The sequence below is a fragment of the Neovison vison genome, chromosome 1 (assembly GCF_020171115.1).
Source record: "Neovison vison isolate M4711 chromosome 1, ASM_NN_V1, whole genome shotgun sequence".
Lineage (NCBI taxonomy): Eukaryota > Metazoa > Chordata > Mammalia > Carnivora > Mustelidae > Neogale > Neogale vison.
This window is the reverse complement of record NC_058091.1, coordinates 316,812,489-316,838,031: the sequence shown is the minus strand read 5'-3', so window position 1 is coordinate 316,838,031 and position 25,543 is coordinate 316,812,489. Positions and strand designations below refer to the sequence as shown.

The following is a 25,543-nucleotide window of genomic DNA, read 5'->3' as shown; positions in this document are numbered from 1 at the left end:
GGTTCACGTCTTCTATGTCCTTGTCGGCTTTCTGTCTGTCTCAGCCTGAGAGACGAGCGTTAGCGTCTTCTGGTGCCGTCGTGGGGTCTTGTCCTTTTCCTCTCCGCTCTGTCAGCGTTGCCTCCGCGGCCGCAGCGCTGCTGTGGGGGACGCACGCGTCCGGGGTCCCCGTGCTCTCGTCGCGAACTGACCTTCTCCACGCGACACGTAAAGCGCCTCTTTGTGCCTGGCCGTGTCCCTCGCCCGGGGTTCTCCTTCGTCCGACCTAACCCAGGCAGCCGGCTTCCCACTGCTGTTTGCTGGCACGTCCGTCCGTCCGTCCCTTGCTAACTCGTGCGCGGTGATGTACGGGAAGCGCGTGGTTTCCAGCCACGAGGCGGGCCGCGGTTTGTTCGGCGGCGAGGGGAGCCCCGGACGTCCTCCGGGGGGGCCTGAGCTCTCACCCCCTCGGGTGGCGCTCAGCTTCCCTGCCAGGGTGGCAGCGGCCGTGGGGCGCGGGCTCAGCCAGCGACATCTGTCCCAGAGAGTGCCTTGCCCTCGCGGCTGGGGTCCCCTCATGGGCACCGCGGGGCCGGGCCCTGCTTCCTGGCGCAGCCCCTCCCAGAGCCCCCGCCCTGCCTTCCTGGGTCTGTTCCGCACGCACCCCCCGGACTGAGCAAGGACCGCGCAGGTCACACACAGAGGCTGGGGCTCCCTCCCCCACACCTGCTCCCTCCTGGGACCCTCTTCCTGGTCCTGAGGCTAGAATGCCACCCCCCGCCCCCGTTGCTCTCGGAGCTTAGCCTCCACGGCCCTGTGGTAGTTCTGTGCATGGACCCAGTCAGGGGACCGAGGACCCCGGCCCTGACCGTCCCGGGGGGCAGCTTTCCCTCGGGCACTTGCACACACGCACGCCTGCTCGCCTGCCGGTCGAGCTTGTCGGTCAGTGGAGGGTGGTCTGTCCTCAGAGAGGGCATGGGGCGGGGGCGTTGACCTCCGCACCCCTGGCCTCTAGCTCCAGAGGACAGCAACGGCCTGGGCCGTGGGCATTGGTGACAGCAGCACAAGTCCATGTTGTTGAACGCGGCTCAGACCTGGAACTGTCCTTGTCACAGCTGTGGACCCCAGGAGCCCGAAATCAGTGTCACTGCGCCAAAAGCCTGGCGTGGGCGGGTGGGTCCCTTCGGGTGGCTTTCGGGGAGAGTGTTTCCCATCCCCCCGTCTGCCGATAGCCGGTCCTCCCTGTGTTTCTGTGCCTGCAGAAGGACACCCGTCCTGTGGGTGTGGGGCCACCCTAATCCAGAGTGACCTCAGCTTAGTGCAACCACAGCCGCCAAGATTCCTTCTCAAATCAGGTCACTGTCCCAGGTTCCAAGCGCATGTGACTTTGGGGGCCGCTATTGAGCCTCATACACCTGTCCACGTTGCAGGGCAGGAGCCTTAGGCTAGAGCACAGGCTGGGGTAGAAACTCAGGCTTCCTCACCTCCAGGGTCCCGGTGCTGACCTGCTCCTGACGCCAGAGCTCGGCCCCCCGGGTGCTGGGGCGGTTCCGGACCAGGGGGACTCACCCGGTCCTCAGTAGCCTGGAGAGGCAGATGCTGTCATTGTGATGGTTTTACAGATGGGGAAATGGAGGCAAAGAGAGCTTCTCTAGGTTACCCCCTGCCACGTACCAGCAAAGGCAGAGCTGGAACTGGCCCCCACCTCTCTCTGTGGGCCTCCCCCCAAGCTGGCATCCGGGTGGCCCTGTGGGCTCACTGGTGAAGGGCTGCTGTCTGAGCCGGAGGCCTGGCTCGGCTCACTCTACACCCACAGAGCATTTCCAGGCCTTGCTTCCAGCCCCAGTGCCTTTGGAGCTGGCTGGCTGGGGTGTCGTGTGTCAGACTCGGGGGCACCGTCACAGAGGCCCTCCATCCCCGCTGGCCGGACCGAAACAGGAAGGAGGCGGGAGGGTGCTGTGGCTCGTGGGGCCGAGTGCCGGAAGGACCCTGGTGCTCGTGGTGAAACCGGCATCGTAGAGGACCTCCCCCAGCCTTTCATGGAGAAGGTCAGTCGCAGCCCCGTCGGAAAGTGGAGGACGAAAGGCCCCAAGCCTCCGACACTTCCAAGGGAAGGCCGGCCGAGCAGGGTCAGAGCACGAGAGGCGGGCGAGACGGCCGCGGGGGGCATGAGTGGGTCTCGGGCAGAGCAGCCTCCCTGGCGGAGTTTCAAGGGAAAAGCTATGAATCAAGGAGTCGGTGGTTCCTCCATAATTCCGCAAAGTCCTCGGGAACAACTGTGGAAATCATTTGGGACAGCGGTGACGGGGTGGGCCCCTAGGCCACTTTTCACCGACACGACTGCAGGCTAGACACAGAGCACAGCCAGCGCCGGGGTGCCCGGGTCCGAGAGGGACTCCGCGCGGGCACGTGGCCCTGCGGCCAGGGGGGTAGAGCCGCCAGCCCCTCCCACGCTGCAGGGTTGGGATCCGGGGCATGGCCGGGGTGGGTGATGGTACCGCAGGCCAGCTGCTGACCCAACCTCGGCCCACAGCGCGAGGACGGGCCCAGTGCCTCTGTGGAGCCCGACAGCCCGGACAGACCCAAAGATGCCCACATCAGGCTTGTCCCCACCAGAGCTCGTGGCTCCGTCGTGGCTGTGGGGCTTCCTGGGGGCTGTCCCCACCCATTCCTAACCTCCAGCACACGGGAGGGGCGCAGACCCTTCCCAGGAGGGAAGGCAGCTCAGGGAAACCAACCAACCGGCTGATGGCGGGTATCTCCTCCCAGCGCCATGAAAGGAAAACAGGTGCCACGAAAGGGAATAATCAGAGGTTTTGGGAAAGCTCAAGAACTGAAAGCATGAGAGCAAACTTAGGAACCGTGGGAAGACCCCGGCTTGATGCTGAAGGGTCACTTCACTTCTCTGAGAGGGAAAGGAAGCTAGGTACAGAGCATAGGCCCCAAGAGGCCCACACGCTCCAATTCCAGAAAGATCGGGGGCGGAAACCATCCAGGAGGGTTTCCCAGAACCGAGGGCTGGGTTTCCGGCCCGAAGGTCCTCCTGCACGGCCAGCAGAGTGGACAGAAAGGACCAGGGTGTTCGCCTTTCTGGAGTTCCAGCTCCGCCACCCCCTACCCCGTGGCAGTGAGAACTTCCCAGGTGCTCCCAGAGGGAAGGAGCAGATTTCAGGGAAAGCGCTGAGCCTCAGGGTCTGGGCCTCACGTGGGAGGCTGGAGGCTGGAAGGCCACGGGAAAGCGCCTGCCGGTGAGGGAAGAAGGTGTTGTCTTCCCCAGGGGACCCCACGCCTGCCTGCTCAGAGAGGGAGGCCGAGAAGAGCAAGTGTGCGGCCCCAGCAGCAGGGGAAGCAGCGTCTCTGCACACCCGAGATCGGGTACTGCCCCGCCTGCGTCCGCTGTGGAGACCTGTGGCCGTAGAGGCTCCGCTCGGGGATTCACGCGGGGCTGTGAGGCAGCCGTGCTGGGCGGCGGGCAGGCGCACGCAGCCCCAGGCCGACGGCGGTCCTCTGAAACCCAGGGGCCGGCCGTGAGCCTGGGGCGCCGGGCCGGTTCTGACAGGCTCTAAGGTCGTGCCCGCCTGGCCTTCGTCTCGCTACCGGACGTGTCGTGGGAGCGGCAGTCGCCCCAGCGTCCTTGTGCGTCCTTGCTCCTCGGCTGATCTCTCCGACCTGGGATTTTCGGCCCCGGGTCTCTTCCCGAGCCTGCCTCCTGCAGGCGCGCACAGACGGTCCTGTCTCCCGCCGGGGCTGGCGACCCCTGGGCAGCAGCAGAACAAGACTTCCTCCTCCCGCCGTTCTCTGGCTGCCCCCCCCACGCCCCAGCCCCCACTTCCCCTTCCCTCTCCAGCCCCGGATAACTTTCATGGGCTCTTCCCGTTATCCTCCCGGGCCTGATTTGGGGGAGGAGGAGCCAGAGCCGGTGCGGGCCAGGAAGCCCCAGTCCATGTTTGATGGGACAAACTGGGGGGAGGGAACGTGGATGCGGGCTGGTTGCGTCCAGTGGGCTGAGCTGTGGGCCGCCCCAGGATCCTCGGGAGGGGTCCCAGCGGTTCCCAGGCTCTCCTGGGCCTGGGGATGGAGACTCCTGCGGGGCCCTTTCTGGGGGGCCTGGAGCGGGGAGCAGGGAGCCAAGAGCAGCACTGGTATGGTTTCGGGGCCAGTTGTCAGGACCCTAGAGTACAACAAGCACAGAGACTTCCCACCTTCAGACTGTGGCTCTTCTAAAGAAACACGTAGAAACCCAACTTCCCACTGGACCTCATGAGACAAAACTGGCCGGAGCCTGTCACCTTCGGTGGCTCGTCCGCATGGTACTCAGCCGAATGAAGAGACCAGTCCCAGGCACACAGGCTGAGAAGAGCAGACACAAAACCCCAGCCAAGCCATGACCAAAACTTGGGGCTGCCTGAGACAGAAAGGGGGGCGCAGCAGGGATCCACCTCGAGGACAGGGCAGGGCTGTCGGGCACAGGGGGACAGTGTAGGCGTGGGGGAGGGCGAGTCCCAGCCCACCGAGAGAGGACTGGACTTGCACAGAGGGGCCTTGGGGTTGGGGCCTAACTCCCTGGTCAGGAGCAAGTGCAGGGGCCACTCCCCACCCCCAACCTGCTGAGGCCGACTGGCTTCAGGAGGGGCATCCTGCGACCCGCTCTGTCCCGACTTCTGAAGGATGGGAGTGCAGGGAATAGGGACGTGCTGGTGTGTTTCTGAGGACCCGTGACTGGTGACAGGCCATGGATGCTGCGACCCTCCAGAGGTCCGCCCTCCTGGTTCCCAGGCTCCTGCTTTGGTCTTTCTGCTCTGAGGAATCTGCCTTTGGTTATCTTCTGTTGTACCTGCTGCACCCAGTCTTCTGGGGCCCTTGCAATTTCTTTCAGGTTCAACAGAGGCCTCAGGCCAGGAAGGCAAGTCCCCCACCTCACCTCCTTGGCCCGCTGCCAGCCTGATGATGTGTGTGAGGCATCCCAGGCTGACCTGAGTGCCCTGCCCACTGGCTCGTGCCGTTTCTGAAGCTTGTCTTGCCCTGGCCTAAGAGGTTGTGCCCTCTGCCCACCCAGTGGCCTCCCTATGGGGTCAGAAGTGCATGGCTCCTGGCCCCATCTCTGTGACTGGATCGGGGGTCTGAGTCCTGACCAGGCTTGGCCTCTTTTTGGCCTTTAGATCATTAGGACTCTCTACCATGAGCCCCCCACCCCGCCGTCTATTAACCTCTGATGATCTACCATGAACCCTGACCTTCCACTGTGAATCCCTGACCATCGACCATGGACACTAGACATCCCACTGTGAGCCCCCAGTCACCTACCGTGAATGTGCCACCAACCACCATGGCTCCTGACCACCCCCACGGGACCCTGAGTTCCCTCAGGTGCTGAGTTGGGCTCACCGGGTGGCCCTCACTACTTAGCGATCAGTGCGTTCCTTTGACCCTGCTCTGTTGGGGGTCTCCTAGGCCTAGACACCTGTGTCGCAGGTCCTGCCCCCACTGAGAAGCTCCCCAGCCAAGGGGAGGGTCCCGGGCCAGCCCCTGTAAGGGAAGCCTGGTAGGAGGCGCACAAAAGGGCCACATGATGTACCTTGTTCACTTCGCCGCTTTAGTGTGTTCATCTGTGATCACTGAGAAACGGCAAACCGCGTCATCATGTGAAGGGTGCATTTCTGGGAGAAGGGCCGGCACTTGCGAGGAACTTTGGGCCATTCTGGATCATCCTTTGTTCACAGGGGAGCAGCTGAGCCCCTGACCTGCCTGTCGCCTGGGCTCTGGAGCACCTGGTGGGCCCCCCACCCCTGGGGTGTTGGGGATGGCCCACCAGCACCCCAGGCTCTTGCCCCGACTCCTTCTTAGGAGGAGGCAGCCAGCACTCCCCCAGGGCTACAGGGTTGGCCCTGGCGGCCCTCCTTCCTGACAGTGGTTTTCGGGGGGGGAATCCCCAAGCCACCCCAGCCCCCAGCACCCCCTTTCCTGCTGCTTCAAAGTGGCAGGGAGCGGGGGACAAAGCAGGCTCGGGCTCTCCTGGGGGTGGAGCTGCCCCCGTGTGGAGAGAAGGTCCAGAACTTGTCCAGAGGCAGGCTCTAACCCAGAAGGTCTGGAGTGACCCGCAATAGCCAGACTGAGGCTGATCATCCAGGATGTGGTCAGAAAGCAAGGCCAGACATTTTGGGGGTCAGCCAGGTGCAGCCCTCCAATGGTCAGGAGCCCCGCAGGAGGGCCTGTGTCCTCCAGATGGGCTGTCGGCGTCCCTAACGGCATTTACTTCTCGACTGTCCCTCACTGGCCTGACTTTTCAGGAACTAAACTTCACACTAAGACTTTTGTGCTTAGGAAGTAGACCCCAGGTCTCAAATACAGGCTTTGTTCTCACTTTAGGGAATGATTTCAACGTTGCTGGTATCAAAATCCCACGTCGGGCCCAGAGTCTTGCGTTCCGGCTGCACCGTGACCAGACTAGGAGTAGGAATCGCCGGGGTTGGTTCTGTGCTCGCTCCATGCGGGGGAAGGCGGGACGCGCCCCGCCGGGTGCTCCCGATTCTCACTTGAGGAGACCGAGGCCCAGAGAGGTCACTTCACTTGCCCAAGGCCACTGAGCTGAAAGGGCAGCACACGGTTGAAGCGTCCTTGAAGTAGCCGTGTGGGACGAGGGACGGGAAGTCGACATCCGACACCGCTGCCTGCTCCCAGTGCCGGGCCCCGCGAGGCCAGAGGGGCTCCAGAGATCTTGTTTCCACGTCGGCCCGGGAACCCCCCCACCCAGGCCCAGCACCTCCCTACCCTGGAGTCTGCCTCAGGGAAGTGGCTCCTGGGGCGGAGAAGGCCCCGGGGACCCCAGGGGCCGCGGGTTAACCAGAGCCGGGGCCTGAGGGTCCGCACCTGCCTCTGGCTCTGTGGTCCTGCCGCGGTCGGCCAACTGCATCTTCCCAGAACCATTTCCAGCGCCGTTGCAGCTCCGTGGCAGAGATTCAAGGCTGAGTGTGCTGTTTGTGGCTCTGTAAACAGCCGGTCACGCCGCTCCCTGAGCAGGAACGGGCCTCGCACGCACACGGGCCCCACGGAGAGGCCGCGAGGGAAGTGGCTCCAGCAGCCGCCCGGTGCCCGCTGGCTCGCGTGACGAGTGCCTGGCCGTCTGGGCCTTCTGTTGTGGCTCCGTAACCGTGGCGACGGCTCTCGGGGGACCCCCCCCATCCCTTCATTCCAGGGAGGAGCTGTGAGGGGCCCTTTAGAATTCTTGTTTCTCTGCCGTGACCTTGACAAAATGATCTTTGAAGTACTTGCTGGCTGTTTTTTCTGCCACGGGACTGGACGAGGTCAGGATATTCAAAGTTTTGCCAAAGGAAGTCCCGGGTTTTCCAAACATTTGCCTTTAGCCCCACAGAGGGGCTGCGGGGGCCAGCTGCGTCCGGCGGGGCCCTCACCCCTCACCTGCGGTGACCCCGCTCCCTGCCCGAGTGGCAGGTGCACGTTTCGTGACTTTCAGTAACTGAACAGAGATGGGATCTTTTTCCTCCATTAAAAAAAAGTTCAGTCTTCAGTTTGGGACCGAATCCTTTTTTCCACTTGGAAAAGTGACCTCATTTTCCATGTACCATGCTTAAAAAAAACACACAGCTCTTGGAGGATTAAAGAGAGACCGGGGGAAAACAGACGTTGGCGATGCGTGTTTGAAGGACGGCCCCCACATGTGAGTCTTCGGCGTGACGGTTCTGGCGCGGAGAACCAGTGTGAGATCGAATCCATATGATGCGGCAAATGGCGTCTTATGGTCTTTTCCTTTTTTTAAAATTTCTGCCTTGCGAGTTAAAATTAAGGTTGTTTTTGGTTGTGACTAATCTCATAAAATCTTTTTTAAGAAGGCATTTGATGTGCTCCAGCCTCGAGCTGTCCTTTGGTCTCTGAGCTGTGACCAGCAGACTCCGTCCTGTGCGGCAGCCTCTGCTCTGGGAAGAGCCGTGCAGGGAGCTGAACCCGGGCTCCTCCTCCCTTCTGGCTGCGCTGCTGCGGGGTTTGCGGCGGCCGAGGACCGTGCGCCGCGGACCCGCTGCCTGGCCAGAGTCGCCATCGCTGGCACCGTGTGGCCATTGGTCTCACTGCGCGCCCACTGTGCATGTCACCTGACCTCGCGGCCTGCAGATGACTCAGGTTCACCTTGATGGTCTGTTAGCACAACTGACGCCCTTCTTCTCACAGCCCCTCCGTGGACGCCAGTGTGTCCCCACCCGCGTCTGTCCAGATCCCACGGGTGGGGCTGCACGGGCATCCGTGGTTGGGGACTCCCCTCCGGGATGCTTTGTCGCCATCAGTGAAGTGTGAACCGCCGTAGTGACATTGCCCTGGTTTGTCCAGTGTCTCTGTCACTGCATGGGAAGGGTACCAGCCTTTTCTCCCTGCTACTGCCGGGAGCCACCATGGGCACCCGTCCCCGAGGCTTCAGCCCTGCCTGTCCTGCTGAGCGCGGGGCAGGAGGGAGGCCGATCACACCCAGGAGGCTGGCTGCTATTGGACAGTGGGGGACAGGTGCCCTCTTTCCTCTTAGCAAGGCTCCCAACCCAGCAGGGCGACAGCTGGTCTAAGTGTCGTCACATGCCTTCATGTCTCTTTGGCCTCAGGCAGAGAAGGCAGGACTTCTGATAAAGGATATAAACAAAACCCAAATATTTATAGGTGCTCCCGCCAAATACTGTGGGTCTCAGAACAGAGGCACCGGGGCAGGGCAGGGTTAGGGCACATGTACAGCTCTCAGCTGGCCCCCCAGGGTGAGATCCAGGCGAATACTGGACTTGGCCTTCACCACTCGGAGGTGTTAGGGCAGGGGGACCAGACGCTTTCTCTGCAGCTGCGCGGGTATTAAATGACAGACAGCACTTTGTCTGACTCCTGGAGACAGTTTGCCCGAAACCTATGTTGTATGAGGTCAGTTTCCTCCTTCAGAAGTACAGTGGGATTCCGGGGTGGGGGACATTGCAAGGAGATGGACCATTTAAATTCACGGCCACGGCTGGACGGCTGCGTGAGGCTGGGATTTCTTGGCCGAAAACTCAGCACAAACTCGGAGTCCTGTCCTGAAGCCACTGCCCTGGTGTTGGCGCCTCTAGTCAGAAAATTGTCCTCAGCTTTGGAACCGTCAAGTCAGGAGGAACCACGCCACTCAAGGGTGATCAGAAAGGGTAGTTGTTGTTTTTTTTATTTTTTTATTTTTTATAAACATATATTTTTATCCCCAGGGGTACAGGTCTGTGAATCGCCAGGTTTACACACTTCACAGCACTCACCAAAGCACATACCCTCCCCAATGTCCATAACCCCACCCCCCTTCTCCCAACCCCCCTCTCCCCAGCAACCCTCAGTTTGTTTTGTGAGATTAAGAGTCACTTATGGGGGGCACCTGGGTGGCTCAGTGGGTTGGCCTCTGCCTTCAGCTCAGGTCATGGTCCCAGGGTCCTGGGATCAAGCCCCGCATCGGGCTCTCTGCTCGGCGGGAAGCCTGCTTCCTCCTCTCTCTCTCTGCCTGCCTCTCAGCCTACTTGTGATTTCCATCTGTCAAATGAATAAATAAAATCTTAAAAAAAATTTTTTTAAATAAATAAATAAAAGAGTCACTTATGCTTTGTCTCCCTCCCAATCCCATCTTGTTTCATTCATTCTTCTCCTACGCACTTAAGCCCCCATGTTGCATCTCCACTTCCTCATATCAGGGAGATCATATGGTAGTTGTCTTTCTCCGCTTGACTTATTTCGCTAAGCATGATATGCTCTAGTTCCATCCATGTTGTCGCAAATGGCAAGATTTCATTTCTTTTGATGGCTGCATAGTATTCCATTGTGTATATATACCACATCTTCTTTATCCATTCATCTGTTGATGGACATCTAGGTTCTTTCCATAGTTTGGCTATTGTGGACATTGCTGCTATAAACATTCGGGTGCACGTGCCCCTTCGGATCACTACGTTTGTTATCTTTAGGGTAAATACCCAGTAGTGCAATTGCTGGGTCATAGGGCAGTTCTATTTTCAACATTTTGAGGAACCTCCATGCTGTTTTCCAGAGTGGTTGCACCAGCTTGCGTTCCCACCAACAGTGTAGGAGGCTCCCCTTTCTCCGCATCCTCGCCAGCATCTGTCATTTCCTGACTTGTTGATTTTAGCCATTCTGACTGGTGTGAGGTGGGATCTCATTGTGGTTTTGGTTTGTATTTCCCTGATGCCGAGTGATATGGAGCACTTTTTCATGTGTCTGTTGGCCATCTGGATGTCTTCTTTGCAGAAATGTCTGTTCATGTCCTCTGCCCATTTCTTGATTGGATTATTTGTTCTTTGGGTGTTGAGTTTGCTAAGTTCTTTATAGATTTTGGACACTAGTCCTTTATCTGATATGTCGTTTGCAAATATCTTCTCCCATTCTGTCAGTTGTCTTTTGGTTTTGTTAACTGTTTCCTTTGCTGTGCAAAAGCTTTTGATCTTGATGAAGTCCCAATAGTTCATTTTTGCCCTTGTTTCCCTTGCCTTTGGCGATGTTCCTAGGAAGATGTTGCTGCGGCTGAGGTCGAAGAGGTTGCTGCCTGTGTTCTCCTCAAGGATTTGGATGGATTCCTTTCTCACATTGAGGTCCTTCATCCATTTTGAGTCTGTTTTTGTGTGTGGTGTAAGGAAATGGTCCAATTTCATTTTTCTGCACGTGGCTGTCCAATTTTCCCAACACCATTTATTGAAGAGGCTGTCTTTTTTCCATTGGACATTCTTTCCTGCTTTGTCGAAGATTAGTTGACCATAGAGCTGAGGGTCTATTTCTGGGCTCTCTATTCTGTTCCATTGATCTATGTGTCTGTTTTTGTGCCAATACCATGCTGTCTTGATGATGACAGCTTTGTAATAGAGCTTGAAGTCCGGAATTGTGATGCCACCAACTTTGGCTTTCTTTTTCAATATGCCTTTGGCTATTCAAGGTCTTTTCTGGTTCCATATAAATTTTAGAATTATTTTTTCCATTTCTTTGAAAAAGATGGATGGTACTTTGATAGGAATTGCATTAAATATGTAGATTGCTTTAGGTAGCACAGACATTTTCACAATATTTATTCTTCCAATCCAGGAGCATGGAACATTTTTCCATTTCTTTGTGTCTTCCTCAATTTCTTTCATGAGTACTTTATAGTTTTCTGAGTATAGATTCTGTGCCTCTTTGATTAGGTCTATTCCTAGGTACCTTATAGTTTTGGGTGCAATTGTAAATGGGATTGACTCCTTAATTTCTCTTTCTTCTGTCTTGTTGTTGGTGTAGAGAAATGCAACTGATTTCTGTGCATTATTTTATATCCTGACACTTTACTGAATTCCTGTACAAGTTCTAGCAGTTTTGCAGTGGAGTCTTTTGGGTTTTCCACATATAGTATCATATCATCTGCGAAGAGTGATAATTTGACTTCTTCTTTGCCGATTTGGAGGCCTTTAATTTCCTTTTGTTGTCTGATTGCTGAGGCTAGGACTTCTAGTACTGTGTTGAATAGCAGTGGTGATAATGGACATCCCTGCCGTGTTCCTGACCTTAGCGGAAAAGCTTTCAGTTTTTCTCCATTGAGAATGATACTTGCGGTGGGTTTTTCATAGATGGCTTTGATGATATTGAGGTAGGTGCCCTCTATCCCTACACTTTGAAGAGTTTTGATCAGGAAGGGATGCTGTACTTTGTCAAATGCTTTTTCAGCATCTATTGAGAGTATCATATGGTTCTTGTTCTTTCTTTTATTGATGTGTTGTATCACATTGACTGATTTGCGGATGTTGAACCAACCTTGCAGCCCTGGGATAAATCCCACTTGGTCGTGGTGAATAATCCTTTTAATGTACTGTTGAATCCTATTGGCTAGTATTTTGGTGAGAATTTTCGCATCTGTATTCATCAAGGATATTGGTCTATAGCTCTCTTTTTTGATGGGATCCTTGTCTGGTTTTGGGATCAAGGTGATGTTAGCCTCATAAAATGAGTTTGGAAGTTTTCCTTCCATTTCTATTTTTTGGAACAGTTTCAGGAGAATAGGAATTAGTTCTTCTTTAAATGTTTGGTAGAATTCCCCTGGGGAGCCGTCTGGTCCTGGGCTTTTGTTTGTTTGGAGATTTTTAATGACTGTTTCAATCTCCTTACTGGTTATGGGTCTGTTCAGGCTTTCTACTTCTTCCTGGTTCAGTTGAGAAAGGGTAGTTTTGCGTCAGAAATCTTATCCTAACGACCTGCGAACACCTAGCTTCTCCAGTGCCTCTTGGACTGGTTTTGAATCTTGCTTCTTCCCTCTTTAGGAAGACCTTTGGTGAGAGTTTATTTTGCATTTTCATGAGTGCTGTGACTTTCCCTTTTTGAATTATACTTCAGTGGCTGAATGTGTGTCTCTGCATGAAGCTGCCCCAAGGCTCTCTCGGGAACCCTGTGGGGGCCATGCGGTACCGTCTTTGGGAAGAGCGCGCAGGATCTGGTCAGCAGGTGCTTCCCACACCTCTAGCCCCAACACGGAGAACACACCCCCGAAACTACAGTTGTCTTGTGCCTTGAAAGGAAGGAGGCAGAAAATCTACAACTTGGTTGTACGGAAACAAAGAAGGGAGCCAACAGAAAAGACATGGTGTCACCCAGAAGAAGACACGTTCACCATGGACAGGGTCTGTGTGGCTCCGTGAGACAGAGGTCGGACCACAGCACCATGGAGTCTGGCAGCTCGGGCCCCGTAGGGTTCATGGTACTGGGGGTCTCTGGCCCTTCCATGGTCGTCCCATCCTTCTGCCGTCCAGCTACATTCGTGCGGGAGCATGAAGGTACAGAGCAGGGGAGCTCCCCAGAACCCAGCCTCCGCCCTGCGGCATCTAGAATGGAGCCGTTTGTGCGTTAGGTTGATGTTACTCTGAACAAAGTCACATCACACTGCCAAGCAGGAGCCGAGCTAGGGCTTGGGGTGTGTGTGCTCCCCTTGTTTCAGCAAGTGAATTTCTGAAAATCTCTAAGGAACAGAAAACACCAAGTTCCCCCAGGAACAGTGCAGAGCATGGGAGGGGAGGGTAGATGGAGAATTCTGCAAGGTCAGGAGACCCTGCACGGAAGCCTGGTGACTGTGTCCTGAAAGAAGGAGCCCCGGTGGCCACGGGCGTAAGGTGGCACTCCACGTCAGCGCATCTACTCGGTAAACCGGAGGCACAAAATTACCCTGTGGCTGGCTCTCCCGCCCTGATCAGACCGATGGACAAAAAGCAGTAATGACAAACGGCTGACAGCCTCATTTACTGAAAAGCCTGTTTTTGGGGTCCCTGGGGGCTCAGTTGGTGAAGTGGTGGCCTTCAGCTCGGGGCATGGTCCCAGGGTCCTGGAATCGAGCGAGCCCCACAGTGGGCTCCCTGCTCGGCAAGGAGCCTGGTTCTCCCTCTGCCCTGCTGTGCTCTCTCGAATTCTCTCTCTCACACAAATAATAAAGAAAATCTTCCAAAAAAGAAAGAAATTAAGGAAGGAAGGAAGGAAAAGAAAAGCCCGTGTTTGTCCAATGGTTTGGCCTGATGCCTGCTTCCTACGCCGCACTCCTGCTGGAGCTGGGGCCCGTTTCTCGACTCCCTGCGACAGCCATGCCCTGCCTGGACCCAGGAGCATAGCGCCAGCCGGTGTGGTCCAGAGCTCGCCCCCTCCCTCCCCACGTCTCCTGTGTTTTGTAGCTCTTAGGGTGTGTTTACCTCCCGTGCTTAGCCTCAGCTCCGTCCCTCCAAACACGGGGCACAGACTGAGCTGCGTCTACAGATGGGCACAGCACGCATCTGCACGGCACCGAATCAGCCCCAGGAACAAAGGATGTCTTTGCATTTGTTCAAATACAATTTTGTGTCTCGAGATGTTTTAAAGTTCTCTTCCCATAGGTCTTACACATTTCTTGCTAAGTTTATTTATGAAGTACTTGGACCTTCTTTGAGATGTTTGTAAATGATCTATCATCACATCCTCTAATTTGGTCATTTTTCTAATATAAGTACATAAAGATTATTGAATATATGTATTTAATTTTATATCTTGCCTCCTTAAGTTCTTTTTTTTTTTTTTGAGTTATTTTACCGTTGGCTTTCTGAGATTTTCCAGGACAACGGTGATATCCTCTGCAGACAGAGACCATTTTCCTCTTCCATTTCTCCCGCCTCCTGCTGGTTCCTCCTGACTCACGGCAACAGCTCCCTCCCACGGTGCTCCCTGCAGGACGGGAGTCAGTCTTCCTCTTCTTTAAAAGGCCGGACAGTAAATATTTTCAGCGCTGTGGGCCGTACGCTGCAACTACTCGGCTCTGCTGTTGCGGTGCAAGAGTTGCCACGAACCATCAGTAACGGTCAGGCGTGGCTGTGTTCCAGGAAAATTTTATTTACAAAATCAAGCGGCCGGCCAAATTTGGGGCCAGAGTTTGCACACACTGGAATGGGAGATCATGGGTATCTGCCTTGCTGCTTGATCTTACTGGAAACAGATTATTTCCCCACTAAGTAAGTTGGCTCCCTAGGAATAACACACACACGCTCACACACTGTCATGTTAAGAATGTACCTATAGGGGCGCCTGGGTGTCTCAGCGGGTTAAGCTTCTGCCTTCAGCTCAGGTCATGATCCCCTCAGGGTCCTGGGACTGGGCCCCTTTTCGGGCTCTCTGCTCAGCGGGGAGCCGGCTTCCCCCTCTCTCTCTGCCTGCCTCTCTGCCTACTTGTGATCTCTGCCTGTCAAATAAATAAATAAAATCTAAAAAAAAAAAAAAAAGAATGTACCTATAATGCCAGTAATGTACAGAAGTTATAGGAATTTATAGAAACAAATTCTTTATTATAAAGAATAAGTGTTGAATTTTGTGGAAAGCTTTTTTTTTTTTTTTTACCATCTATGGAGATAATTATAAGGCTTTCCCCCTTAGATCTGTAAATGTGGTGTGTCATGCTAACAGATTTCCTAATGTTGAGTCACCCTTGCATCCCTGGAATACATCTACTTGGTCATGGGCATCATATTTCCTTAATGTGAAGCTGGAGTCTGTGTGCTAATATTTCATTTGCACGTTCTCATTAATAACAAAAGGTCTGTAATTTTATTTTTATTATATTTTCCTTATCAGAGTTAAGTGTCAATGATATAGCTCTAAAAATAATTAGAAAATTTCCCTCATTTTCTACGCTCTTGGCCAATTTATGGGCAGTGATGTGATCTGATCTTTAACACTTGGTGGAATTAGCTCTCAAAGCCTTCCGGGCCCGGTGCATTCTTGTGGGCTGGCTTCTTGGTAACTTCTCCTGTTTCTTCTACAGAAATCAATTGTTTAAGGTTCTGCCTTTCATGAGTCCCTTCTGGTAAATCATATTTTCCTAGGAAAACACATACTTATTTAGGTTTTCCAACGTCTTTGTAATGAGGTCTTTCCTGACTTCCATTTCATTGGTTCACATCGACCACTGCCACAGGACTGCTTTCCGGTGTTTTTCCCATCCATTTGTCGGGCCAGCTCTTGGCCCCATGTACGCAGACGCCCAGGCCCCGCGATCAGCTGGGTGCTCGCCTCTGTGCTGGTTCCCGCACTAGGGTTACTCCGGTGTTCGGTCCCTGGTTGGTAGGTGCTGGGTTATTTCCAGGGTTTGACTCCTGTGCATAAGGCTGCCATGAGCATTCTTGTTTGCGTGTTTCTGTAAGCACTTGGGTAAGCACTAAGAGTGGAATTTCGCTCACAGGAGAGATGCACGTTTGTTTTTATGAGGAATCGCACAACAGTTTCCCAAAACGAGATTGCCGCCTTTTACGTTCTTACCGGTGGTGCTTCGTATCTTCACCAACGTGTAGTGTTGTCTGTTTTCTTGAATGGAACCATACCAGTGTGTATGAAATGGTATCTTAATGTGATTTCCATTCTGTTTCCCTGATGACTAGTGATGCTGACGAATTTCCATCTGCAGACAGGCCGTTCTTCCATCTCTGTAATAGAGGGTTTGTTCAAGACTTTTGCCTATTTAAAAAAAAAATTGGGTTGTTCACCTTTTTACGATTGATTTATAGACATTCTTTATGTATTCTGGATAGAGTCCTTTGTCTATATACTGTGAATACTGTTTTCTTGGTTTGTAGCTTGTCCTTTTTCATTTTTAAATCGTGTCTTTTCATAAAGCCCAACGTACCGGGTTTTTCCATGAAGGCCTAGTGTTTTTGTGTCCTATCCAAATCTGCCTATCCCCAACTTAGGAAGACGATTTGTTTTCTTCTAGAAACCTTGTGATTATGGGGTTTATCTTTGGCCTAAGCTATGTCTTGAATTAATTTTTGTGGAATTAGATAGGAGTCAGTGTCGGTTTCTGCCACGTGGACAACCAGCTGTCCCAGACACAACGCCATGTTGACCTGGTTGCCACAGCTTTACACTAAGGCACAAAGTCAGCGTAAGTTCTAACGTTTTGTTCTTCTTTAACATGCTCGCTTTAGTAAAACGGGCCCTTTATGCATACAAACTTTAGAACCAGCTTGACAGTTTCTGCAGAGAGAAGAAACGCTCCTGAGATTGGGATTGGGATGGCATCACATCCACAGACTGACTTAGGGAACTTGGCTCTCTCCCTGAATGGGGTCTTTCGATCCAAGAACACTGCGTATCTCTTGGATTATTCGGGTCCTGCATGTCTTTTATTGGATTTATTCTTAGGCATTTTGTGTTTTCTGATCTGTGACTAGAGTTTTCTTTGAGGGAAGGTTTTTATGACAAATTCAGTTTGTTTAGGTATGACTGGGTGGCTCAGTCAGTTAAGTGTCTAATGTCAGCTCTGATCATGATCCCAGGGTCCTGGTTTCAAGTCCCTCATCGAATTCTCCACTCAGCAGGGAGTCTTCTTCTCCCTCTCCCTCTGCTCCTCCCAATTTTCATGTTTCCATGCTCTCTTTCTCTCAAATAAGTAAATAAAATCTTTTTAAAAAAACAAATTCAATTTGTCTAATAGATATTGGGCTATTTGGTTTTTCTAGTTGTTCCTTTTTTTTGAGAGAGAGAGAGATGAGTGAGCACACATGGGGGCCGGGGGCAGAGGGAGAGAGAAAGAGAAAGAATCTCAAGCAGGGTCCATGCCCAGTGCAGAGCCTGATGCAGGACTCAATCTCCTGACCCTGAGATCGTGACCTGAGCCAAAACCAAGAGTTGGATGCTTAACTGACTGAGCCGCCCATGTGCCCCCTTCTAGTCGTTCTTGTATCACTTTTGTTAGTGTGTTTTAGAGAATTTGCCCATTTCACTTAAATTGCTTAATTTATTGAATTTCATTCTTAATCTTTTCTTACTAACCTTTTAATGTCTGAAGGACCTGTAATGATTTTAAATCTCTGGTGTAATTTATTTCTTGACCAAATTTGCTAGGGGTTTATCTATTTATTAATCTTTTCAAAGAACCAAATTGACTTTGTTGATGATGTTTATTATTTGGCAGTTTTAAATAATATCATTGTAGGTTTTTTTCACTTCTTTAAAATCTTTTTTCTTCCACTTATATTGGATTTAATTGGCTCTTTCCTCGAGTTTCATTAGGAGAACACACACCTTCTCCCTTCCATAGCTCACTGGGCACTGGCTTCTCTGCTCATCCGTGCTTGGGCGTTACTAGTTCCCTGTGTTCTCATCATGACTCATGACAGGGCACAGATGTGTGTAGTTACACAGGGTCATGCTGTTTTCCATCATTTAGAGGTGAGGGTATTTGGGTTTAAGTAGCTGCCATATTCCTAGAATGGCTAGAAACCTTCAATATCAGTAATTTTAAAACTCTTAGAAATTGATATTTATAAACCTTAACAGAAAAATTAGCACATGATATGCATGGGCAGTTTGCCAAAGAACTACAGATTAACAGTAAATGTATAAGGTCTCATTAATATGCATCGCATTAATAGTCAAAGAAATGAAAATGATAATAATGGTAAAAAAATTTACCACTTAACAAAATGGCAAAAATTTAAAAAGAAGGAAAGAAAAAAGAAAAAATATCCCACATGGTCTATAATTAAGAGAAACGAGTATTGGGATACATTGCTAGTAACCACAGACTTACAGAACTTAATTTAGAGTCTCTAAATGTCTGTATTTTAAAGACACAAATTGAAATATTTATGAACTCCACTGCCAGATGCCTCCCTCCCCTCCAGCTTCTGCACTGACCGAGTAGCATCGCCACCTCCTGCCCCATGGAGGTGACGTGGAATTGAATGAGGTACCCCACGTAGGGCACGTGACGCTCATGAGGACCTACACAGCGTGAACTGTCATTTTCTTTATCGTGACGATGATGATGGTGAGGAGGAGGAAGAAGAAATAGACGAGTGGGTAGAGACAGACGGTTGGAGTGCTCACTGACCATGCAGTCCAGTGGCTGCGCCCCTGTGCGCCTCACTACCGGAGGTTCTGGAAGCTCCTGCAGGAGGGGCTGCCAAGCTTGCTTTTCAGATAAAGACTTGAAGTCAGCCACAGCACAGCCATGTACCCTAATTTTCTACACACATGCACCCCAAAATTATGGGTACAACTGAGATTTAATAATCATAAAATATTTTGAATAACATGGTAACAAATTTAAAATTAAGAGGAAATGGATGCACTGATGGAAAATATTTTAAGAAGCTATAGCTGATATTCAAAAAAATTAAAAACCTAGATACACTAATAACCATTACATAAATGGCCATGGCGTGAAAACCTGCCCCTTTTCACTTGCCCTCTCCCCAAAATGTGCCCAAGCAGGGTGCTTGTGGAAGTGAAAACTTTCAGAGAGAAGGCTAACCTTGTTTTAAAAATGGGAAAGAGGAAGGGGGGATCTGACTCATTTCTGGTGATCTCCACACGAAAATAAGCAGAGATGCTCATAGGCTAGCTTTTCCTTAAATATAGAGGAGGATCTCCTAAGCGAAATGTGTCAGTCCCAAGAACATATTTAAAATTATGATAAGGCTAACCCCGTAATACACAAGAACGATTGTTCATCAGAAAACTATCACCAAAGTCACCACACTAATAGACAAAAGAAATTTTATGTGATTATTTCAGTAGATGTAGAAATAGTACTTGATGGAGTTCAACATTTTTTCATGATAAAAACTCTTGGGAAAACCAGAACATAGGCTGGAAGAAAGTGCGTGAGCAGGGAATGTCCGCATTGGGGAAGTGAGGTTTCTCTTCTGTCCCAGATACTGGTGGAGTCTCATCTCATCATGAAGATTTTTGTATTTTATAAAACAAGAGTTTTATGTCACTAGAAAAAGAAGAACAGTCTTGTGGCTTATAACCCATGACCAAGATCCCCTGTCATCAGCTAACCTGGGACCTGTTGCAAAATTCTCATAATTTAAAAGTGGGTATTTCTGGAGGTTATGAATATGGACCTCAAAACAAGAGAAATGGTTGAAAATGCAGCAAAAATAAAGCTTGCACTTTCTCATTGTGAGAATTTTGAGAATGTGTGCAGGAGCCAATTCAGGTTCTTGTCTCTTCTAGTCTCTCGATGGCTTTGCCCTGGTCGTGAGTGCGGAAGGCATGATATTTTATGCTTCAGCAACAATCGTGGACTATCTGGGCTTCCACCAGGTAAACACAGCGACCTGCCATGCGGTGGGTCCCACTGTCCTGCACGTGCTTACTGTCTTCCAGCCTTACACATCTGCAAAATTGGGCTTTTCTTACCACAGAGCTTTTACCAGGTAAGGGTTTTTACATCCCAGTGTTGTCTGGGGCATGGGGTTGTGCAAGAAATGTGGCAGTGTCCAGGGTGTCACAAGTGTACAGGACAGTGAATTTTGCTGGCTGTGCCCCCAACTACGCATCTCACCTTCGGAGGAGGGGCTGGCGAGCACCAGGGCACCTTTGCTTGCTGCATCATCACTGTCTGGAACCCCAGATTTGGGGCACATTCAGGAAGTAGCGTGTTCTGGAAATGCCTTTATTGATCCACAGAGAATTTTTGGTCCATTGCCCCAGGCCTGCCCAGGCTGGATGATTCCAGACATTGGGACAGAGCTCTGGGGTTGAGACCCATCAAACACTGAGATCCTCCTCCAAGAAAAGGTTGCACTAAACCCCCCCACTCATGGTCCAGGGAGGGCAAAGGAAACTTCTCTGCCGAGCCTCTGGGAAGGGAAAGAAGTTGCTCATGAGAAATCCAAAGCTTGAGTTTGAAGTCCAAAGTTACACTCTTGCACAGTGCAGGCCCCTGAGTCCAGAGCCAGTGGTGGGCAGATGAGATCGCGGGGCCCCAGGGAAACACAAATGCGACCCTTCAGCAGCAGGGCCACAGCCATTCCCATAAAGACACCCCCTCTGAAGAGGGGCTCACCAGGCAAAATCATGAACACACTCCATTCAACGTACAAGTAGGCAGGTTAGAGAAAGAACAAAATACAACTTTGGAAAATGAAGTGTACAGTGTGTCTGTCAGTCAGGGTCTTGCTCGGAGGCAGAAACTGTGAAAGGATTTGAATGGCTTAGTATAAAAATTGATGCGAATTTAGCGTAAGAATCATTAATTAGTAACCCGGGGGCACAGAGGGTGGAGCCCGCAGGAGGCTGGGCACATTCTGGAGACACCCTCATGGGGGAGGGGGAGGCCATGGCCCCTGGGTGGTGGCGAGGTCACCGAGGTGCCCCGGCCAGGGCTAGCCAGCAGAAAACTGCCCGCTGAGACGCTGGCCAGACTCTCGGGGCCACCCACGGCAGGCAGTCCCAGGCTGGGCGTGGCCAGTGCTCCAGGGGCCCGGTCTCCCGCCTCCAGTGGTGGGGGCACCTTCCCCAGCAGAGAGGAAATGTGTGCGGGATCCGGGATCAGAGCCCAGTGATGAACGGAGCTGGGAGGCAGTACATGGAGTCAATAACGGAAATCTCGCTGGACGGGTGGCTGACCCAGAGGGCGCCTAGGAGCCAAGGGTGGTGGGAGCCAAGATCAGAGAATGTGGGTCCCCAACATGTGAAAATTCAAGTTGTCCTGAGGCCCCTGAAGCTGACTGGAGCATTTGATCTGATTTCCATGAAAACTGTCACTTTGAGCCATCTCCGAAACTGAAGTGGCTGTCACTGTACGGATGACTCTGAGTCACAACGAGACCGGCCTCTTCCCTGCCGCTGGCTCATCTATAGGCCAACCCCGCGGGCCGACCGCGTGGCCTGGATCAGCCCCTGCAGCGCAGGGAGGCGTGGCCCCAGCAAGGACCCCACAGGCAGGGCCGGCAGTGTGGCCAGCAGAGGAAGTGCGGTGGGCCTGACCTCCAAGAGGCACTGCGGGGGCTGCCCTGCCAGACCGGTGGGTAGAGCCTCAGCTCTGAGCCTCCTGTTCCTTCTCCACGTGCCGAGCACTGGGCAGAGCCTCAGCCACGGGGGGACAGTCAGGGGGAGGCGTCCCCACCACCAGCCCTGCTGCAGGGGAGACTGCCCGCTGGCTGCTCCTGGCAGCAGGTGACAATAGGGGTCTGTCACTGTGTCCTTGTGTCCGTCTCCACCTCCTGAAGACCTGTGGGGCAGATGTCAGGAGATCTGACATGGTGAGGAAGGCATCGGCCACCCCAGATGGATGAGCAGCGGGAGCGGCGGCCGGAGGCCCTTCCTCCCCACTTCAGCCTTCGGCAGGTGCTCTCAGGGGGGCCGAGCTTGCCCGGCTCTCTGGCCGTAGGGCCCCCTCGCGCAGCACAGAGCTCAGGGACCCCCTGATAGCCGAGCCAGGCTGTGGACACAATAGGATTCCAGCCCCCGAATGATAAAGGCTTGTTTTTGTCTCCCTAATTGCTTGTGCAAGGTCTCAATCTAGGAAAACGTGGTCTGGTCTCTCTTTCCCTGCTCAGAATTCTCTTCAGCTCCTATCACTGCTGAGCTGCCCTGTGGCTTCTCCACACACACCCAGAGCTGCGTGCCTTCAGCCAGAATCTGGGGGGTGGCTTTGGGGATAAATGCAAGTGTCCTGAGGGGCAGCTCCGGACCCAGGTCTAAACTTACACCCTGGACTCTCGGTTTTCATGGAGCTGGGTGATTTTCCAGCAAGTGTTACATGTAAAATAAAGTTTTGCCTTTTATTATAAGGAAATTGTATCCAAATGCCAGTAAATCAGGCATTGTCTCTATGCAAAATATTTCGGGAAAATATTAGAATAGATTTGTGCTGTTGTGAGCTTCTTGTGCATAATACCTAACAAAAGTTGGGACCCGATTATTACAGTGTGTTCAGGTTCAGGAGTCTTTGTGATGAACAAGTGGGATTCAGATGCCATCGATATTTACCTATTTGAGAGGTAGGCCCTTCTCTCAAAGGCCGGCAGTTGGGGGAAAGCTGTGCCCATGTGAACCGGGGGGAGGGCACTTGGAGCAGGTAAGAGTCCCACAGGCTAGTTTACAGATGTGCACACAATTTGCACAAAAAGTAAAGATGACAATTGCTGGAATGAGGTTTGTAAAAATTGGTAATGATTTTGTTCTTAGCTCCATAAATGATGGCTTAGAGCTAAAACAAAGGCTGGTTTGACTGGGTCAAAGCTGTGTCTGTTTTCCCACTATTTGCTTTTTGCCCCACTATTGGAACAATGGCTCTAGTGCTCTCTCCACTCTCTGTCACATTTCCCCACCGTTCGTTTTCCTTGACCTTGCTTTGTAGGGAGCAGACTCTGGAAAATTAAGGGACACCAAAGGCAGCCAGACATGCCACACTAATTATTATGCCTTTATTCCCCAACCTAAAAAGTATTCACATTTGATATGTCTTCAAATTTGTCTGAGTCAGAATGATCTTTTCCAGTTTTATTATACCCCCCTCCCCCGGCTGGTCTGTCTCCTGTTTTAAGCCACAGACCCTCTCTTGCATGTTCATCTGCTATTAACTAAGGTGTGGAAAGACACGACCAGGGCATCTAGGGACACCCACCTTCTGGGATTCTGCCAAGTGTGGGATCACCCACTAAAGCTCACAAGAGAATAATTGAATGACGGTGCCTGTTTATTGACTTGCCGTGGGAACTATGACTGTCCAGTGCTCAGAGGTCAGCATGGTCTTTCCCTTTCATCAAAACTATACAGGGGAAAATACTATCCATCTACGGCAGGATAGAAGAACACTGAATTCCCGCTAACGAGCCCGTCAAGTAGTATGCAGTACCTCATACAGAAAGCAGAAAACATTATTTATAGAATTTAAAGAAGGATCAGACAAACAGAAGGGTATGCCATATTCGTGAACTGGAGGGCTCCATTATCACTACGAAGATGTCAGATCATGTTATAGAGGTAATGACATAAAAATGGAGCAGCTTTTCTAGGTGGAAAGGGACAAGCTTTTGGGACAGAGCTGGGACCAACTGGGACCATCCAGAGAGGGCAAGGGGGCAGGAGTGGTGATTACTGGGGATTTACATGCTGGACACAAGACCTCCTATAAAACCCAGTTGCTGGGAGAGCATGAACTCGGCACAGAAGTTGATGAACTGATTCACAGGACAGAACTGAAAGCTCTGGGCAGATGTGTGTGCACGGGTGTGAGATTTATAATAAAAGAGACACTGCCTGGTGGTGGGGAACTGGTGGCCTTGTCAACAAAAGGAGTTGGGTGAACCGGATCCACATGGAAAAGAAGTGAATCCTGACTCTTCTCACCATGCATAGTGAATATCAGGTGATGGGAGAAGTTTCTAGAAGCTTCAAGACTAAGTTAGGAGATAAGGAATGATGAGGGCAAAGCCCTACCCATGAGGAAAGACTGATGAATCAGCTGCAGTAGATGCACTAAGAGAGCAGGAAGGCAAGCCAAGGAGTGAGGACGTTGGTAGCAGAGCCCACCCAGTCGGGGACCCATGTCCAGAGCAGATAAAGAACAAGAAAGTCAGCAAGATGGCTCCGTGGAACTGGGGGAAGGACAAAAAAGAAAAAAAGCAACATGCGCACACCAACATGACGTACACGTGCACACTTACACCTGAAGACCAAGAATTATGGGAGAAGATGCACGGTTCCCTTGGGCTTTATGACCGTGACAAAACCCCCACAGAACTGGTGACACATGTGCCACAGCAGCTCAGAGAAAGAAGGCTGGGAATGCTGCGTGTCAGCCGGAACATGAAGCGACCGGACCGGGGGGAACCGCCGCAGTGGCCCACTCAGGCAGTACCTCTGGAAACTGCTTGGTGTTGTCTGCTAGCGCTGGCCCTCTGCCACCCCGACCCACGAACCCCACCGCCAGGTGTGCACCCAACGGAGACGCAGTCAGACGCAGAGGTGGCATGGGGAAGGGGCCACGTGGGCTCATCAGGTGGAAACACCCTGTGGGCATGAGAAACCGCGGCCGCACACACGGCACGGCACGGGTGACCGTTACCACTGTGGGGAATACAAGAGGATGGACATGGAATAGCAGCGCGCCCTTTACAAACAGAAGCAGCCTATAGTGCGTCTCATGGGCACCGTGGCCACCCACGGGGGCTGGAAGGAAGGGGGCTCTGGGAAGCTTTGGTGTTCTGTTTCCTGATCCGGGAGGGGGTTCCACTGAGAACCCCCTCCCAACGGCGTGGTTGACTCAGGCACTTCTCCACCCGTATGCTGAATTGCAGAATTTTCTTAGGAAGTGTCCCTGTGGGAAGGACACGCAGGACCACAGGAGCCGCCGAGTGAGGTGGGAGCTGGCAGGGGAGTGGGAGCCCCCAGGTCTTGAACTGGAGGGAAAGCCTGATGCACCCACTTCTGTCATGAGTTGGTTTCTGCCTGTTGGCGCCAAGTTCACGTCCAGAGCCTCTGACCCGGGATGACACCGACCAAGGACAAGAAGCACTCTGACCTCTCTGTGACCTTCTTTCTCCGAAAACACAGTCTCTTCGGACTAAGAAATGCACAGGTGACTGAGTTCAGCTTTCAAGTTAGGGTTATGCTCCTTTCCTGCCTTTGTATCTTGCTTGGCATTTGGGGTCCCAGTGAACGCCCTGGCGTTGGGGGCGAGAGTACAGCCCCTTGAAAGGGTGGTGGGTCTCGTGCAGTCGGGGTGAGCTGCCCAGTGACTTTCTCTCAAAATTGTCCAATTCCTGGTCGTAACCCTTCAGGAACTTTCGCTCCATCTAATCGTCGTAGCGATCCTGTTGGGAATGACACCAACTTAGAAACGGCCCATTCCGCAGAGCTCATCAAGGGGGCACCGGGCCGGGCGCTCGGTTAAGGGAGGGAAGCGGGCGGTGGGCTGCGGGTCGCAGAGTCGTGCCCCTCGGAAACCCGCCTTCGCAGCCGCGGCTGTGGCGGCCACGCGCCCAGGGCAGACCCCGCTCCGGGCTCAAGCAGGCGAGAGGACGAGGCACGGGAGCGCGGCGGGAAGCACCGTGGCCGGACGCAGCCGCGGGGACGGCCGTGCGGGACGAAGGCGGTCGCTGGCCCCGAGGCCTGGCGAGGCTCTCGCGCTCCGAGGCTTCCCTGCGCCGCCGGCCGCTCCCGCCTCCCTCCGCCGCGGGACCTTCGTCCGTGGGGACTCGTGAGCGCACGGCCCGGGGAGCCCTCCGAGTCCCGGGGGTGCTCGGCCTCGGAGCCTCCCGCTCCGCCCGCGCGCACGGCCTGCGCCATGGGGACG

General features: G+C 52.8%; 1 protein-coding gene across 5 annotated transcripts in view; it reads left to right on the top strand.

Annotated features, from left to right (window-relative positions):
- Positions 1-25,543, top strand: part of AHRR (aryl-hydrocarbon receptor repressor) — an 80,121-nt gene that overhangs the window by 41,806 nt on the left and 12,772 nt on the right. For 2 of the 5 annotated variants that reach the window (XM_044234480.1, XM_044234511.1), the window contains one exon: positions 19,471-19,560. The exons of 1 other annotated variant lie outside the window; for it this stretch is intronic. In XM_044234480.1, coding sequence (XP_044090415.1) covers positions 19,471-19,560 — 90 coding nt within the window. 2 more of the 5 variants (XM_044234494.1, XM_044234488.1) reach the window with 2 other exon arrangements.